We start from the raw sequence: 18,227 nt of genomic DNA, 5'->3' as shown, positions 1-18,227 counted from the left end.
TTGGTATAAGGCGGTCCGACTGAGGGCGGCCAGATGAGACGACCCCGACGCAGCTCGGGAACAAAGAACCCTTGTGTCGCCCATAGTTATCAAGGTCACGCGATGAAATCGGCGCTGTGTGGTGGGGCGATGCGCCGTTGCTAGTCTGCTGGCCAGCGTGGCAACGCGGAGTTCCAGAGGCAGCGCGAAGGCCGCCGCTTGCGCCACGTCGCCGGTCGGACCCTGCGCAGCGGACCGATCGCCGGCGTCGATCGGCACACCAGGAAGCGTTTCCCCCCCGAAGGCCGAGCGCGAGAGGAGGAAAGAAAAAATCGCGGGCGGCTGGCTGCCTCGGGGCACCAGTGACCGGCCCTGACGACCAGCTCGTGCGAGGTCGTCACCGCGCGCTGTTTTCTCGTCGGTGCCATCACTGAATTACTGCAGCGAGACTTGTGCCGATGTGCGCACAGGCGCCGATCAGAACGCAGTGCATTGCTAGGGTCCGTGCGACTCTGCTGTTGCGTACACAGCCAGCCCCTTGGCTACCATCTCGGTCACGGCAGTCACGGCGGCCCGCGCGAGAATGCATTCTGCGCGTCACCTCTCTCGGCGACACTTCGTTTCCACGATGAGGGCTATCGCTTGTTTCGCGTTATGGGTGACTAGTTAGAAGAATAGACAACTGGGCAAGGTGGTAAGATGTCATTTGAAATTTACCAGCGCGAAAGACAAGTACAATAAGTACACGCCAAGTGCTGTTCGTGTCTACGTCTTATCCTTGTCTTTCGCGCTGGTAACTATAAAGAGACTAGTTAGTACAGCTTGTCTGGAGAAAACCTAACGGCCCGGTACGTTTTTAATGAGCAAATCTCAAAGAAAATTACTTATCGAAGCAACTCCGAAATGGAAGGCTATTTCAAATGTTCTAGATGGAGTCGAGTGATCGCATCCTCAAACAACGAAATCGCAGTAATGAAAATTTAGGAAATCTTGACCGTGGCTTCTATTGCAGCTGTTCATCGCTGCTGCCCGTCGCGTATTAATTGCGATTCTCCCCTAGTAACGACAGCATGGCGTCACGAGGCTCGAACTAGCCTTTTCCACAGCGTATGGTGATGCTACTACAGTACGATACCAATTTAAAAAAAAAAAAAAAACAAGTTGTTAACACTGGGTCAGGCTCCGAGCCATCCTGTGTTACTCCGCTAGCCAATCACAAAAGTAAACGAAATGAGCTTTTTAATGTTTGACTTTATTAAACAAGCCAGGTATCAGAATTCTAGAGCTTGTAATTTTTTCTTCTCGTGATTAGCTTCGTGTTAGGTAACAAGAAAAGTTTTAATAACGGACTACTTTTTTGTCGTGGAGGGATTCTGTGCGGCGGTCCCGAATGCAGGCGGGCGGAGCTTCACTGCAGATAGCAAATCTTCGCGGGTCATTTCGTTTCCGTTAAAAAAGGACTCAAATTCCGCACGGCGCCAGTAGGCTTGTAATTACCTCAATTTTAATGCAAAGATCATCACGCGGTAGTGAGATGCACTCTAGCAGTCTTCTCTATAAAATTCTACCTAAAAGTCACTTCCTGCTTTAGATATTATGCTTTTCATTTTCCACTGCAAACAGCCTTCACATTCTGCCGGTGCCGTACAACACAATGCAACTGCTCCAGCGCATATGAAAAAAAAAAGGATATAAACAAACCTGTCCAGGCGGTTACCGTGTAAAAATCGACACGCCTACAGAACTATCCTGACGAATTCCAAAATTCACAGAGCCTAAAATGCAAGCAAACGGTTAGTTGAAAGAAGTTCGTTTGCATAAAAGAACAATTCCACTTGTCATTCCACAACTGAAACGCGGCTAGATCCCATTGTATAGCTCTGCTACAGTAAGATCTAGATGCGAGTCGAAGACATGCACTTGTATACAGGTAGTCGCCGACCATCACACAAAACAGAATGCATCTGCGGTCCATAGCGAGAAAGGGAGTCTAAGGTATGGAGGATGTCATATCTTGCACTCCAAGTCAGTAAACGTGGCAAATTTTCGCCCGAAATATAAAAGCCATAACAGTGAGCATGGCCCCTCAGCACATTTCTAACTAAAAGCCCACAGCTCCTATTAGCGTCGCCATAAGAACATCTGAACTATGGGCTTCAATTAACACTGCAAAACACTGCAGATTCCACGAGAATGGGGCAGCATTCACGAAGTCCTTGGTCTGCAAGATCGCCTCGTGATTGGCCCTTGCCAATGACGAATCGAACTAGCATACGAGCTTAGTCAATCAGGCCCGAGCGTGTCGCGGGCCACGGTTAGCTGCGCACTTAATGAACCGTGGCCGGCAGCCGCGTAGCATGCATTACCATTCAACTAGGGTCCCTAATTCAACAGTGTACCAGGATGGAGCACGGCCGGTCTCGACGCGCGCGCTGAGAGAGCGAGAGAGCGCGCGCGTCGAGACCGGCCGTGGATGGAGCTATATTGCGCGTGTCGGAGCTGATACACCCCTCTTTTTTAGTAGCTAGCAAGTGGCACAAGGGCCAATCACTGCATCGAGCTGTGGCTATTCGTGAGGCTCGATGCCGTACGAAGAGTATATCGAGGCGCTCCACGCTTCGGCCGGCGTGCCGACGTCCTTTGGGAAATCTTACAATCTGCTACCCTCCGTGGACCACGAGAGCTAAGTGCACGCTGACCCGCCGTGTTTCCCGTCCGGCAGTACAAGCTGACCATTCTTCGAATGCCAAATTCGGCAAATAAAAGGTTTCGCAAGAGATGGCAGCAACAGTGTTAAAGCCTCCTTTATTAAACACATATGTCATGCAGTCGAGCCGCGCGCGCGTATGTACATTCAGAGGGCGGCCCTGGGGAAACCAAGTCGGTAGAGGGCGACCACAACGGCGCCACCCAGGCCAATGTTGTGCTGGAGCGCGACGCGGGCGCCGGGCACTTGGCGCGGGCCGGCCAGGCCGCGCAGCTGCCAGCTGAGCTCGGCGCACTGGGCCAGGCCCGTGGCGCCCAGCGGGTGGCCCTTGGAGATGAGTCCGCCGCTCGGGTTGATCACGTACTTGCCGCCGTAGGTGTTGTCGCCGCGGTCGACCAGCTCGGCCGCCTTGCCGATGGGGCACAGGCCGAGCGCCTCGTAGGCCAGCAGCTCGTTGGCCGAGAAGCAGTCATGCAGCTCCACCACCTGCACGTCGTCGGGCGTGAGGCCCGCGCGCCGGAACGCCTGCTGGGCTGCCTTGCGCGTCATGCTGAAGCCGACCATCTCGATGCACGAGTTGTCGGCGAAGGCCGATGGCAGGTCGGTCGCCATCTCCATGCTGAGCACCTCGACGGCCTGCGCCTCGAGATGCAGCCGCCGCACGACGGCCTCGCTGACCACCACGGCGGCCGCGGCGCCGTCCGACGTCGGGCAGCACTGCAGCTTGGTGAGTGGCCCGAACACCACGGGCGACTCGAGAATTTCCTCGAGCGTGTGCTCGTCGCGGAACTGCGAGTTTGGATTGTGCACCGAGTGGCGGTGGTTCTTCTGCGCGATCTTGGCCAGGTGCTCGCGCGTGCTGCCGTACTTGGCCATGTGCTCGAGGCCCGCGGCGCCGAACATCTGCGCGGCCATGGGGGCCGGCGCCAGGCCGTGCGTGGCGGCCAACACCTTGGCGTGCTTCTCGACCGGGTTGGCGCGGTCGCGGTACTTGGAGGTGAGCGAGCCGCGGTCCATCTTCTCGAAGCCCAGCGCCAGCACCACGTCGGCGAGGCCGCCCTCGACCAGCTGCTTGGCCAGCAGCAGCGCCGTCGAGCCCGTCGAGCAGTTGTTGTTGACGTTGTACACCGGGATGCCGGTCATGCCCAGCTCGTACACACAGCGCTGGCCGCACGTGGAGTCGCCATACACGTAGCCGCAGCAGGCCTGCTCCACGTCGCTGTACTCCATGCGACAGTCCTGCAGCGCGGCGGTCGCCGCCTCCTTGGCCAGCACCGGGTAGTCGCGCTTCTTGTCGCCCGGCTTGACGAACTTGGTCATGCCCACGCCCACCACGAACACCCGGCGGCCGCCGCGCTCCGCTGCTGCCATGGTCCTGCACGGGATGACGACCGCGCGTCTACATCGCGTTCGCGGTGCTGTTCATCATGCTGCCTGGACAGCTGAAAAGACGGAGAAAACGGCCTGCAATCTAGGCCAGAGCGTGCCGACCTAGATGCGGACCCGCCGGTCGGGTCTGTGCGCGGCGGCTCACATCGGCTTCCTAGTTTCTCAGTCGTCGCGGAAACGAGGACTCTTTCGTCACTTTCAGTTTCTGCGTTGAAATTTGCATTAGCCCCTTTGACGCGCCCTGGCTCTGCTCGGAAGGAGGAACAGGTCGTTGCTTTCTTTCCGATGCTCCTTTCAGCACGAGAAAACGACCTGGTGAAAGCACCACGCTAGACAAACATTTGCCTTTCAGAAGAGGTCCTCAAACAGCGGCGCAAGCTTAGATTGCTCGCTCACCTTTCTCAGGCCCCTTCAGCAAACACGTGCGGTTAGTGGCTTTGCTGATCGAATTATTGTTTTAGAAGCAAGCAGAAACTGAAACCACATGCACGCATAGAGGACTGCGAAAAAACATCACAAAAGTTTGCTCCGTGGCTCAGTGGATTTCCACGGTGGCTCTCAAACGCAGCGCCGTCAGCAATAAATAGGGTTTGTCCATAACGCCTGAAAACTCCTCTTTACGTTATTTCTTTTATTAGCAAATGCCGGTGAGCACATACTGCTACGGCTGGGAGCAAGTTTGAGAAGCCCATGCAAAAAATCATTGGCACCATGCTGCAGCCCGTCATGAATGATAACGAATAACGCCATCATATGAATAAATCATGGGCACAAAGCAGTTAACGACTAGTCAGTGGCGATGAACGGCCAGCATCGTTTTTAATTCTACGCACAGCACGCCACCTGCACACTCACCCTTTCGCCCCAAGCATAACGACCACAAAGAAAAACAACCCACGGTAGAGATGTCGCAGCATTATTTGCGTGTTTTCCTCAACAGACTCTTCCTCTGGACGCTCGCTTTGCCTTTCGCCTCGCTGACCAACTTGTTCTGGGCTAGGGGGCAGCAGTTCGCTTTAAAAGTGATACCCACTGTGACAACATACAGCTGTTGAGTGCTCATGCCACTGAACTGAAAACTGTCAAATGACAGCCCGAAGTTACACTATTTTGCTTTCATACAACCCCAGCCAAGACCTGTGCGCGTACGAGACGCCGGTGTGAATGCCGTCGGGCACATGCAAAGTGATCCCGATCGCACGATCGCTGGCAGTGGCGCTCTAGGGCAAAATTAGCAGGTAGTGCATGTGTTTACAAGCGGCAAACAAACGCTGATTCAAGTGCAATGCGCTGCCTGTTTTTTGAAGTTATCTAGCTTTACGTGTACTGCACAGCGCGAGACAACCGCATGAGCCACTTTCCTTCAGGTCGACGTCCTCGCAACTACAGGCAAAACGCAGCGCAACTGAGCACAATTAGCCACGCAGACGAAATCCTGCAAGGAAAAACCCAAGCAGCGATGGTACTACCAATACAAGCACTCTGAACCCGCGATCAAAGTTTCCGCTGGTTGTATTTTTCTCATATGCAATGGAAACGAAACAAGTTTCATCGCGATAACAATGCCCTCCGTGAAGCTTCGCACTCACCTTACACGGCTGCTTGGCCGCAGGCTATAACGATATGACTACTTTAACGCAATGTAAAATGTCAAGGTAGTTGTCCAACGCGCAGCCCCGCTGCTACACGTACCCGCGACGACTGTGTCGTGAACTGCAGCGGGCTCGTAAATGAGGTTAGCGATAGAGGCAGGCTCGAGCAAAGCGAAAGGGCGGAAGAGTGGATGCAGGGATCGGCAGGAAAGGGGGAGCACCGCTGGAAGCCTGGAAGCAACATAATAAGCAAGTGTGCAATATGGCGAAAAAAAGATATATTATTTAGCTATCTTTAATCTTGATAGTCAAGTTAAATACTAAGACAGTATGCCTTGACGTTTAGCGTGGTTTAGCTCATAGGTTTAATGCGCAACTAACGCTGAAACCGATATATCAACTACTACCATCATGGAGCTCCTTCATGAGTTTCTTTCTCCATGACTTGTGCGGCGCGAAATGACACAAATGATTAAAAACTCGCAACCATCAGTACTATTTGCAAAAAAATAAAACGTAAACGTTATTTAGAGCTAATTTTGCATACTTTAAACAGTAAAAATTGGAGTATTTTTTACTTGCTACAAATAAACTTTGCTAAACGTTGAGTGCACTTCGTTTCAAGTCAGTATATTAACTATGTTTTAAGGTAGAATGTTAACATCTCACTATGTATTTCACACTTTTTTTGTTGTTAGGAAGCAAACTTCGTTATTTCATTAGGTTGACTGACTACGTGTATGCGGCTAGCGCGGCTATGATGCGCTAAAATGGCAGCGCGCACATTTTGCGATTTCTTAGCAGCTAGCGCAGTATGAGTCTTCTCTGCTTTACCTTGTAACTGTGGTTATTGTTTTTCGTTCCTGCTGTGTACCCCAGATTTATCGTGCTATACCGGCTCTTTTTTTCGCTTATGAAACGAGGGCAAGTCCGCGTATAAAGCTGCCATGGCCAGTGTGTCATTACAGACGGTGACGAACGCTCCGAAAGCTTTCGACCTTTTGCGAGGCATTTTTTGCGTGTACAAGCCTGCCAATGTCTCTTGCGCAGCAGTACGGCGTACCATCATAGGGAATTTGTGTCGTGGTGCGTATTAGTTTAATTTTTCTTGCAGTTAGGAGAAATTTGTGTTCAGTTGGAAATGTTGGTGACAGGAAGAGCGTTAGCAAGCGTACTGGTGGAAGTGGAAGGTCACTGCACTGTAAGCACCCGGCGCCAGGTCGGCCAGATTCGGGACCACTAGATTCGATATTCTTCACAATGTGAATAATGTCGCATTTAGATCCGGCTCGGTTGAGTTCGGACGCGGACACGGGTTATTGCAGTGTAAGAGCACACGTGCTAAATCTAAATAATTGGTGCGGAACATTGTGAACTCCAGTGTATGCTTTGTTACTTATTTGCTGTCCAGCCTTAATTGCCTCTGAACCATTCTCGCGCACTGCTCTCGGAGCTGCGTCTTTTGTTTGAATCGGCAGGTAACTCAATCTCTAATGCTATTGGTTTCCAGACCTCAATGAGCTGGATGTCCGGCCTCCAGTTGACTTTGTTACAATTGAGGGGCCTGTGTCAAGTGGTAAAGAGCTAACTGTAAAGACTTCTCCAAGTTATGCAGACCATCCTCTTGGTAAGAAATTACCATGTCAGAATTCTGCAGTTTTTTTTTCGCCTGCTTTTACCTGTTTGCAGTGTGTTCATTTCTGCTTCTCTTTTTATTCATGTAGTTGTAGGCTCTAGATACCAGCCTGAAGACTTCAGAATGGCTTGTGGTATAAACCTTGGAAAGTATACATCTGGTGTGTTGCGTGAGTAACCGTATTTTGTTTCCTTTTGCCTTTTTTCTATTGAGAATTGTATGATTCAATGATGGAGTGTTGTGCAAAGAATTTGGCATAAATGATTTCTGCTTGTGAACAGTTTGTGATAAGAAAATGAAAGTTAATTTTTTTAACGCCATGAAATTGGTATTCTCCTTGAAGCTGAGTGTTCATCATCAAGCATCTAGCTCTTTATAGATGGTTTGCAAATGATGTCAGGGTTGATTGATTGTGGACCACAAATAGCTTCCAGCAGGTGGCAATATTTGGATTGAATGAACAAGCTTTTGCCGTGCTTCTCGTCCACCAGCATGGCCACCAGAGTGATGTCAGTGCAAGCCATCTATTGCAAAGGCAGCAGGGGCTTGCCTGATTTATGAGTTTCTTGTTATGGCTTGGTTTTTGGTTGTTGTTCATGCACAATTATTTGCTGCTTGGTGAATGCAGGTACCTTGGACACTTTTAGTCCTGCATTCATTTCATATCTGCATATTGCAGATAGCAAACGAAAGGGGTAAATGTTCACTCTTTTCGTTTGTTATTGCTGTACACTCTCTTCACAAATTGGTCACAAATGGGTTTTATCGCATATAGCGGATTTTAAGCTTCGACGCGTTAAAGGGGGGTAGGCCAGTCACCCTTTTCTAAAACAATTTACCCCTGAAGAGCCAAGAACCAGGCTGCGGGAAGGCTTGTGCCCATTATAAAACTGATGGGTTCCCGGCGGGACTGGGGATTGAACCCTGCACCGCCCACATGTGAGGTGAATGCTTTTGGCAAGTGCTTCTTAGCCAAGATTGCTGATGTTTGTTTTTTGGGGGGCTTTCATGCACCTAGAAGTATTTAATTAACTGATCAATTATATACTGCAAAACCTTCTTTTAGTTTATGCTTGTCAAAATCATGTTCTTATACTTTCTTTCGGGAAAACCCCGTGTAGCAGTCCTCGTGGATAATAATTTTTAAAAAAAATGTTAGAGGAAGCCTATACCAGCAATGCTTAGCCAGGCATAGAGCCATAAAAGTGAAAGAAGCCGAAAATTGAAGGAGGAAAATTTATGGAGAAGGAAACATTTGGAAACTTGGAAAAGGGGGAAGAGAGAGAAAGGAAGAGATGCTAGCCCTGGAACAAAACCAACCACTGAAAGTTTGTGAAAGCAAAGGGAAGACTGTCAGCAGAATCCAAAGTGAATAACATGGAGCAGAAGTAGAGAGGAGAATGGAGCAAAGGGTAGGATCAAGAGGAGCTTGTCTGAAAAATATAAACATAAAAACAAGCTGAAGCTGAGAACGAGACAACATAAGCAAATGCACATGAAGATAAGGTGAAATGGTGTTAGAAATTTTGAACTAGACATGAAAACAGATGAGAAATGTGTTGGGAAATAAAGAGCGGATAAAGATATTAGCATATGTGTAAAATGGAGAATAGAAACACAATAACAATACATGAAAGCATTATCCAAAGAAGGGCAACAGGAATGCAATAGCAAGAAAATATTGGCCTTCGATTTACCTGGTTAAGCTAAATGTGACTTGGTGCGCTAGCACATTTGCCCTTGTTTAGCTTTGTTTATCTTTGTTTAGCTTTTTATAAGCTTGCAAAAATTCGAGTTGCACCCCAGTGTCGTCCCTCAGCTTTCCTGTAACGTTAAGCTGCCTGAGTCTTCGTTCCCTCTGTTCGGCAGTCTCTGAAGCCTCCTCTCCTATCTTCTGCATGTTCCTCCGGCGACTTGATCATTCACCTCTTCTTTCTCGCTCTTCACCTGTTTTCCACATCCTGTTTAGCAAGGTTTACTGTCTTAGCCGCTCTACTTCGGCTTGCCACCTCTCTATATTTACTAGATTGGTTGATTCACGTTGGCACTCTCAACTTTTGCGTTGCTCTTCAGTTTGCCGTGCTGGTTGTTCAGCTTCAGAATCTCTCAAAGGACCGGCTTCATCCTGGATTTGTCCCCGCAGGGAGGCGTCTGCAGCATGCAGACGTTGGTGAGTGGCGACACCACGGGGTTAACCCGAGCATCCGCAGGGACATCCCCGCAGGGGGATGATGGTGAACAATGCGTCACCACGGACACGAGCATCCGCGCTTAGCCGTGCGTGGCATCGCCGTGTCCGGGGAAAAGGGGATCCTGGTGGTTGAGCCGATGCCGAGCGTTTGGACCCTTAAGGCCCCTCGGCGGAGGCAACACACCACTTTGGCCCCAGCTTCCTGTAGACGGCACCTCCGGCCTGACCCGACCGGGGGAAATCGGCAGTCGCCTTTTCCTATCCTCCCCACTATCTTTCACTTTCCTATTTCCTTTCTTACAACTCTCCTGTCTCCTCCTCTTTTCTTCGTTTTTTTTCTCTTTTTCCTGGCGGCGAGGGTTAACCGTGTGTGACCAACTACCCTGAGTTGAGTCATATTAGGTTATAGTTAAGGTGTACAGCTGGCGTGGGCAGGACTTGCCTTCAAGTTCCTGTCGCGTCCCCTTGTTGGACTCCATGGTGGGTGGCTGCCACCATGACCGAAAAACCAAATTTTTTTATGGCTCCCCCCCTTTCAAAACTAGATCGCTCTCTCAAAAGAGTGCGGAACGAAGCATCAGACTTTTTCATGAAAAAGAAACCAACTTTCACAAAGTTTCACGTAATACACAGCAACTGTGAAGAAAAACAAGCCCGAATCATATCCCCCTTTCTTGTCACCAAATGCTTAACAGATGCCTTAGGGCCTGGCTACAAGGTATCAAAAATGGCCAGCGGCGACCTACTTCTTGAACTACGCGAGAGCATCCAGTGCTCAAAACTCTCAAACATCGATTCCATAGGGGACATCTCTGTCTCCGTAACTCCCCACCGATCCCTCAACACAGTCAAAGGCGTAATCTCAGAGGCTGACTTCATCCACCTAACAGAAACCGAAATGCTTGAAGGACTTTCTGATCAAAATGTAATTGACGTGCACAGAATCAAAATCCGCAAAGACAACAAAGAAATAGACACCAAACACATGGTCCTCACGTTTAACACCAGCAGTTTGCCCGAAACGATCGATGTTGGATACCTGAAAATCACCGTCAGACACTACATACCGAATCCCCGCCGCTGTTTCAACTGTCAGAAGTTTGGCCACGGCTCACAAAGTTGCCGCGGCCGCAAAACCTGCGCGAAATGCGCTTCGAAGGACCACCCTTCTGAGGAATGCGACGCAGCCCTACGCTGCGCGAATTGTGAAGGAGATCACGCTGCATACTCCAGGGCGTGTCCGTCCTGGAAAAAAGAGAAAGAAATAATCACCATTAAGACTAAAGAAAACATTTCATTCAAAGAAGCGAGGAGGCGTTTTGCGCTTACCAACACATTCTCCTTCACAGCGAAACCTAACTTCGCTGATGTGGTGCGCGGGGGCGTAGCATTACACAGCGCTCCGGCACCTGCCGCGGCCACTTCCACCGCGCCTGTGGCAGTGCCATCCACGCCCCAGGCCGAGACAGCGAAAGCTGCTCTGCCAACTACAAGCCAGGGAGTGCCGGCCCACAGGTCAGCATCCCGCAGGACTTCCCCCCGTCGGGGGAGGCCTGACACCCACACACCCGCGGCTTCTTCGCGGTCGTCCAGCACCTCTTCCGAGGTGATGGACCAAACTCCCAGCCCGTCTGCTTTACAGCGGCGGAACAGCTCTCTTGAGCGAAAAAAAGGCAGGGCTACCATAACGGCCCCAGAACATAAGTAAACCTCTCGTTGCTCCTACCCCAAAACATAAACATGGCTTTTCTAGTTCAGTGGAACTGTAGAGGAATATTGAGAAATTACGATGACATAAAAAACATTTTAGGGTCAATCTCACCCGTAGCCTTATGTCTCCAGGAAACCAATCTAGGTCCACAACATATGAACATCCTGAAGCATTATAAAACTTTTAGACGCGATCGTGAGCAGGCAAATAGACTCTCTGGAGGCGTCGCGATTATCGTACAAAGCGGCGTTCCTGCTCGAGAAATAAAACTCAAAACAAAACTTGAAGCCGTTGCGGTCAGTGTCGTCAGCCATAAAACAATTTCTCTCTGTTCTGTATATATTCCTCCACATTCTACATTAACAGTCCACGATTTACAAGAACTTATCAATGAACTTCCAGAACCGTATCTAGTAGTTGGGGACTTTAACGCTCACTCCCCTTTTTGGGGAAGCGAGCACTGTGACTCTAGGGGTCAAATAATCGAAGATTTTATCCTCACAAACAATGTATGTCTTTTAAATACAGGAAAAGCCACCTACTGCTCCCCTGCCTCGGGGAAAATGACCTTTTTAGATTTGTCTTTTAGCTCACCTTCTGTTTTTAATGATTTCAAATGGGATGTCATTGACAACCCATATGGCAGCGATCACCTCCCTGTACTAATCACTTTAACATCCCCACCGGAAATAATCCCCACAAGGCCACGGCGCTGGAAGCTTCACCTCGCCGACTGGTCACTTTTTAGAGCAAAGGCAACTTTAGAAAATATAGTTTTAGAAAATCTTACTATCGACCAGATAAACGAAAAGTTTACTAATTGTATCATAACTGCCGCACTCACAGCTATTCCTCAGTCGTCAGGAGTGACGCGACAAAACCATAAAGTATGGTGGACAAAAGAATGTAAAGAAGCTAAAAAACAACAAAACAGAGCTTGGGGTAAATTCCGTAGGTATCCGACACATGAAAATCTCTTAATTTTTAAAAAAGCAAAAGCTAAAGCTCGGTACGTCCGTCGCAATGCCGAGAAAGCTTCATGGCAGAAGTATGTTTCATCTATCAACAGTCAGATCCCATCTAAAAAAATGTGGGAGCAGGTTCGAAAATTAAACGGTAGCTTTTCACCATTCACAATTCCGCTTTTAACAACACCCGGCACACAAACAAGCATAGAAGAACAGGCAGACATACTAGGGGAACATTTCGCTGCAGTTTCAAGTTCATCTCACTATACACAGTCTTTTTTAAAATACAAAAACACAGCTGAAAAACAGAGGCTCCCAACAAGTGGAGGCACAAATGAAAAATACAATTGTCTAATTACCCTCCAAGAAATCAATAAAGTACTATCTGCCGGCAAAAAAACTGCTCCAGGACCCGACGAAATACACTATGAAATGCTTGCGCATCTTTCCGAGCCAGCCGTGGACGCACTTTTAAGATTCTTTAACACAATATTCATGACTGGCAAAATACCGGAAGCCTGGAAGAAAGCTATTATTGTACCGCTTCTTAAGCCTAGTAAACCCCCAACTTCTCCTAGCAGTTATAGACCCATAGCCCTGACCAGTTGCCTTGCCAAATCCTTCGAAAGTGTCCTAAATATAAGACTAACCTTTGTTCTTCAATCTGGTGAACTTCTTGATATCCATCAGTGTGGATTTAAAAAGGGATGCTGCACTACAGACCACCTAGTCCACCTTGAAAATACGGTCAGAGAAGCTTTTATACACAAGCAACACTGTCTTAGCGTCTTTTTTGATTTAGAAAAAGCATATGATACTACCTGGAGGTTCGGGATCCTCCAGGACTTAGCTGAGCTTGGCATCCGTGGCAGAATACTGAACTCAATTAAAGACTTTTTGACTAACCGTTCATTTAAAGTTCGTCTAGGCTCAACCCTTTCAAGGGATTTTATTCAGGAAAATGGTGTGCCTCAAGGGTGTATTTTAAGCACAACTCTTTTTATTGTAAAAATGAATTCTCTTAACAAAATTATACCAAGGTCCATAACACATTCAGTCTATGTCGACGATCTTCAGATAGCGTGCACATCTTCCAATATATCTACATGTGAAAGACAAGTACAACTTACAATCAACAAACTGGCAACATGGGCAGACAAGAATGGTTTCCAGTTCTCACCACAGAAAACAGTAGCCTTACTTTTTTCACTCAAACGAGGCTTGCACACAGATCCCACATTACACCTAAACCAAACCAAACTGCCTTTAAAAAAAGAACACAAATTTCTAGGCATCACCTTCGATAAAAAGCTTACTTTCCTGCCTCACATAAACGCACTAAAGAAGAAAGCGTCGCTATCACTGAACATACTTAAAGTCCTTTCACGCAAACACTGGGGTTCTGATCGGGTATGCCTTATACAGATTTATCGCTCTGTAGTACGTTCCGTTTTAGATTATGGCTGCATAGTGTATGGATCAGCAAGGCCGTCGTACTTGAAGCGACTGGACCCTGTGCACAATATGGGTTTGCGTCTTTCAACTGGTGCTTACAGGACATCACCCATAAAAAGCCTTTACGTAGAAACTAATGAACCACCACTTGCAGACAGACGAACAATGCTCACATGCTCATACATCTTAAAGATCCGTTCCCAGCCTAAACACATCTGTTACCCACTCGTTACAAAGTGTCCATCTCGAACACTATTTACCAACAAACCTCTAGCAATCAGACCACTTCTTCTCCGCTTCGAAGAGAAATGCCAAGAACTAGACATAATGAACATATTACCTAATATTGCCCGCAAACCTGATCCACTCCCGCCTTGGTACTGCCTACCATCTGTGTGCGACTTCACATTAACACAATTTCAGAAAAAACATACACCACATGAACAGATATTACAAGAATATTTAGCACTCAAAGAAAAATACGGAGAATACGAAGCATTTTATACCGATGGATCAAAATCGGCGCACTACTTGGGAAGTGCTGTAGTTCAGAATAATTGGGAAAAAATAGTACGGCTACCTGAGTGTGCATCCATTTTCACCGCCGAGTGTTACGCAGTCTTACTGGCATTAGAAAAAATAATAAATGAGAACATTCAGAGCAGTATCATTTACACTGATTCTCTGAGCATACTAACCTCACTTCACCATAGAAATGCAGTGACACCACTAATCGGGGATATCATACATAACATAACGAGCGCCACAATACAGGGACAAGACATAAAATTTTGCTGGGTTCCCAGCCACATTGGAATCGCTGGCAATGAGAAAGCAGATGAATGTGCTGGAAAAGCTCGCAACAAAGAAATAAAGAAAGTGAACATTCCCTACAAAGATGGCATGAAGTTAGTACAGTTTAAGCTCAGAGATAAATGGCAGTCTGAATGGAATATTGAAGGTAATAATAAGCTCCACTTAGTAAAACCATTTATAGAAGAATGGAAGTCATGCTCCCACCAAGAACGTTTCATCGAAGTTATTTTATGCCGCCTCCGTATTGGACACACACATCTCACACACAACTTCCTACTTACAAAAGAAGACCAACCTCTTTGTGAAAAGTGCGGAGATGATCTAACAATAAACCACATATTATTCTCATGTACAGAACTTGAATCACTAAGGAAAAAACATTTCACTACCTTTTACAAAGAACACATTCCTTTTCATCCAGCATTGATTTTAGGCAAAGATGCACTTGTCAGTATACCCTGTGTTTTTAGCTTTTTAAGGGAAGCCAGTATTCTTCATCAACTCTAATTTACTCACCCTGTTCTTCACTGCATACAGTTATACACCTCAGCCACTTTCTCAATCATGAGAAGGAAGCTGAGGTCTTTTTCTGAGTTGTTGGGAGCCTCGAAATCCTTGCCGAGCCAAGGATGTCTGCGGAGGTAACCCAACCTTTAAAAGTTTCTGCTATCAGACATTTTTAAAATTCTTGTCTTTCATCAGCTAGTTAGTAAAATAACTTTTAGGCCCTTTACACCAACGTTTTTATCCACTTTGTTTTCAAACTCTGCTCAAGCATATTTTTTCCATACCTTGTTCTTGGCGCATGATAGCCTTAGCTGCTTATGCGCCAATAAACCCAACACAACACAACACTCATCCTGGATTTGCCATTTGCTGCACTGCATGTTCCTTTCGCAAAGACATCCTTCACCTCTTCTTTCTGGCATCTGCACGTGCACGCACCCGTGTTTCTAGCTCTTATCTTTACATCCTCTCCACTCGGCTGCAGTGGGCATGATGCTCTCCTCCTATTGGCTGCAGCTGGCGCTACACTCCTCCAAGCTTACCCGAGCTTCCTCCCATTGGCTGCAGCTTGCATGGTACTCCTCTGAGCTTACCTGATTTACTGCAAGCTTCGCCTGGATATAACAGCTTCTTCGTTAGTGGCCCATCTAGTGCTAGCGCACTTAAAAACTAGTTGGAAGGAAAGGAAAAAGCAGATGGAGAAAAATGAAGAGGTGAAGTAAAAACTCTGGAAGTAAAGAAAAAGGGTGTGAGGTTAGATGAAAAACGGTAGAAATAGAAAGTGATGATGGATGGACAGGGGACAAGTGTTCATATGCTGGTTTGAAGAAAACAAGGGAGAGAAAGGAGGATTTTCAGTATTTTTTTTTTCTTTTTATACTGCTGGGGCATAGTTGTATAATAAAAGAAGCAAATGATAACACTGAGAAAGAAGGTAAGCCATTAAGGGAAAATCCAACAGGGTCAAAGGAAGTAAAGAAAATGGCTAGAAGGACCACCAGGGAATGGGCGGGAGTGAGGGGGGGGGGACTGAACAATGGAAGGAAGTGAATAACAGAAATTATAATTTCCTACAACTAAAGATTCACTTACAGTTGGGGAGGTTAAGAGGGAAGGCAAAAGGAAATTTTAAAGAAAGGAAATGAAATTGAGGAAGTAAAAGAACTATGTGAAAAGTAGGGGTGTGCGAATATTCGAAGTTTTCGAATACATTTCGAATATTACATTTTTAGTATTCGAATTCGATTCGAAATCCAAGTATTCATGTTGTTTCGAATATTCGATCCGGCGCGAATATTCGGATTTGGCCGATATTCTATTGCGAGCACCGGTGTTCATTTCGGCCCGCAAGTCTTATCGACATAGACATGGCGGCACCCAGAGCTATGTGTAACGTTGGGCCATGCCGTAGCTGACTGTGTTAGTGAGCGTCCTTGTGGCTTTGCCTGCGAAGCTGGTATAGTCAAAGCTGTGCACGAAATACCTCGCAATACGTGCCACTTCAGTGCCAAGAGAGACGGCATTTTCTGTGGCTGGAGAAATCGTTTCAGCTCGAAGGGAACGACTTCGGCCTGACCATGTCGAGCAGCTGGTTTTCCTTCACGACAACCTTTAATGTTCATCCCAGCGGCACGCTTTTGTGCTTATGGCAAGCTAGCCTTAAAGGGACCATGAAAAGAATTAAAAGCCGCTTGCAAATGTTAGAAGTGATGCTCAGAAGCATTGACACCAAGTATGAGTCTTCGGAACTCAGCCGGCAATTTATTATGAATTTTTAAAAACCGTGTTTTTCAAAATTCGCGGGCCGCTTGGTGTTTTCGTAGGGAGCAATTCTGAAACCAAAACCGGGAAGATAGACGTCACTAGTCCCATGACGTCGGCAGGCCACCACACGCTGTCATTCGCTAGAGCCGCCGCAGCTTCGACGTCACGGGCACACTTCCGGTAGCGGTTAAAATCGTCTGCTCGAGCTGCCGCGCGACCCCCTGGGGCAAGCGCGAGCGAGGGCATTGCCTTCGCGCATATGGTTTTAATTTACCTCTGCCGCCTCTTTCTGTCGCGAGTTCGGGAGCCACTAGCAGTGCCTTTTTCGACCGCCCAAGATGAATACGCCTTGCTGTGTCGTCGGCTGCAAACCCAGTGACTGGCGAGGTGTTGAACTCAGGCATGTTACTCCTAGAGACGTGCGTGAGCGAGCAGCCTGGATGGAGCGCATCGGACTGCCAGCGTCGCACGCACGCCGAAGACTCCGCGTTTGCGGTCGACACTTCGCACCTGACGCTTACTACTATAACCCAGCGCTCGTTCGATAGTCAGGCATGAATGTCAAGCAGCTGAAGCTTCGACCGAAGTCGCTGCCGACACTGTTTCTTCCCGCCGGGAAGATGAGTTTCCAGCTTACAGCGATCGGTATGGACGTTTACACGATATGATCCGCGATGGAAGACAATTTTATCTACGAGAACTTAAAAAAAGGTGCCGCATTTACTTAGGGCACAGGACGAATTCGAAGCGTTAGCTGTCGCGGAGGGTCTTGGCCTGACGGCTACGTACTGCTGCTGTTCACATTCGGCTGCTGCTTCGACATGCAGACTCGGTCCCGACCTTCTTTGACTCTCCCGTCCGTTTTACGACCGTAATACCGTATGTTCCTTGTGTTCTAAGTCGGGCGGCGCGATTTTGCGATCCCGCAGCCGGGTGTCCAACATCATTCGAGAGCTAGGCTCAGTATATGCACGGTGTTTCACACCAAGACTTGGCAGCATCGGTGTGACGGCCGAACCAGCGCACAAAAAAATAAAACATTGTGTGAGCCGGGAACAGGTCCGGGTCCATTCTGCCAACTAGCAAAGAAACCCGACGCGCGCCGCAATCCAAGAAAGCGCCGAGACCGGAGAGACTCTGCCGACGCACGCTGCTCCTCGCGAGTGCGACAACCGGAAGTTGTAAACCGAACGTCAGCTAATGACGTTTTCATGGGCGGAGCCCAGTCCCGGAGCTGTTTTCTTTATTTTTTTTATGGTGCCCCGCGCGTACGAGTTGAGGGGGGAGAGGAGGAGGGTGATTTTTAATCGCCTATAACTTCGTTGTTATTGATGCTAGCTCAAAAATTCTTGCGCTGGAGTGACGAGTGATGGATTGCCTATCTTTACATAATCTCAATAAATTTGTTTCATAGTCCCTTTAATCAATGCTGTGTACTAGCCATTTTCTGTGATACTTCCACTCTTCTAAGAATAATGTTCTAGACTTTGATACTTTCTGTGCAGCCACACA

General features: G+C 47.9%; 2 protein-coding genes across 4 annotated transcripts in view; one reads left to right on the top strand and one right to left on the bottom strand.

Moving 5' to 3' along the window:
• Positions 1–2,765: 2,765 nt before the first annotated feature.
• LOC149353085 (sterol carrier protein 2-like) lies at positions 2,766–5,908 on the bottom strand. 3 transcript variants are annotated; one of them, XM_089582300.1, is made up of 2 exons: positions 5,665–5,908; positions 2,766–4,177 (listed from the first exon to the last, which is right to left on the bottom strand). In XM_089582300.1, exon 2 carries the CDS (start codon positions 4,055–4,057, stop codon positions 2,834–2,836), a length of 1,224 nt encoding a protein of 407 aa, XP_089438426.1. In that variant the 5' UTR covers positions 4,058–4,177; positions 5,665–5,908; the 3' UTR covers positions 2,766–2,833. The 3 variants fall into 3 exon arrangements, with proteins under 3 accessions (XP_089438426.1, XP_089438425.1, XP_089438424.1); XM_089582299.1 differs by having other exon boundaries at positions 2,766–4,128; positions 5,665–5,907; XM_089582298.1 differs by having other exon boundaries at positions 2,766–4,061; positions 5,665–5,904.
• Positions 5,909–6,485: 577 nt separating this feature from the next.
• The window catches only part of LOC149353084 (pseudouridylate synthase TRUB2, mitochondrial), a 30,161-nt gene continuing 18,419 nt past the window's right edge, over positions 6,486–18,227 (top strand). The window contains exons 1-3 of the mRNA XM_089582301.1: positions 6,486–6,753; positions 7,178–7,294; positions 7,392–7,472. Of these exons, the coding sequence (XP_089438427.1) occupies positions 6,615–6,753; positions 7,178–7,294; positions 7,392–7,472 (337 nt within the window). The 5' untranslated portion in view covers positions 6,486–6,614. The remainder of the gene's footprint in view (positions 6,754–7,177; positions 7,295–7,391; positions 7,473–18,227) is intronic.

The sequence above is a fragment of the Amblyomma mixtum genome, chromosome 3 (genome assembly GCF_055824585.1).
Source record: "Amblyomma mixtum isolate Tamu chromosome 3, ASM5582458v1, whole genome shotgun sequence".
Taxonomy (NCBI): Eukaryota; Metazoa; Arthropoda; class Arachnida; order Ixodida; family Ixodidae; genus Amblyomma; species Amblyomma mixtum.
Note: the sequence above shows the minus strand (reverse complement) of the source record. Positions and strands in the feature narration are given on the sequence as shown.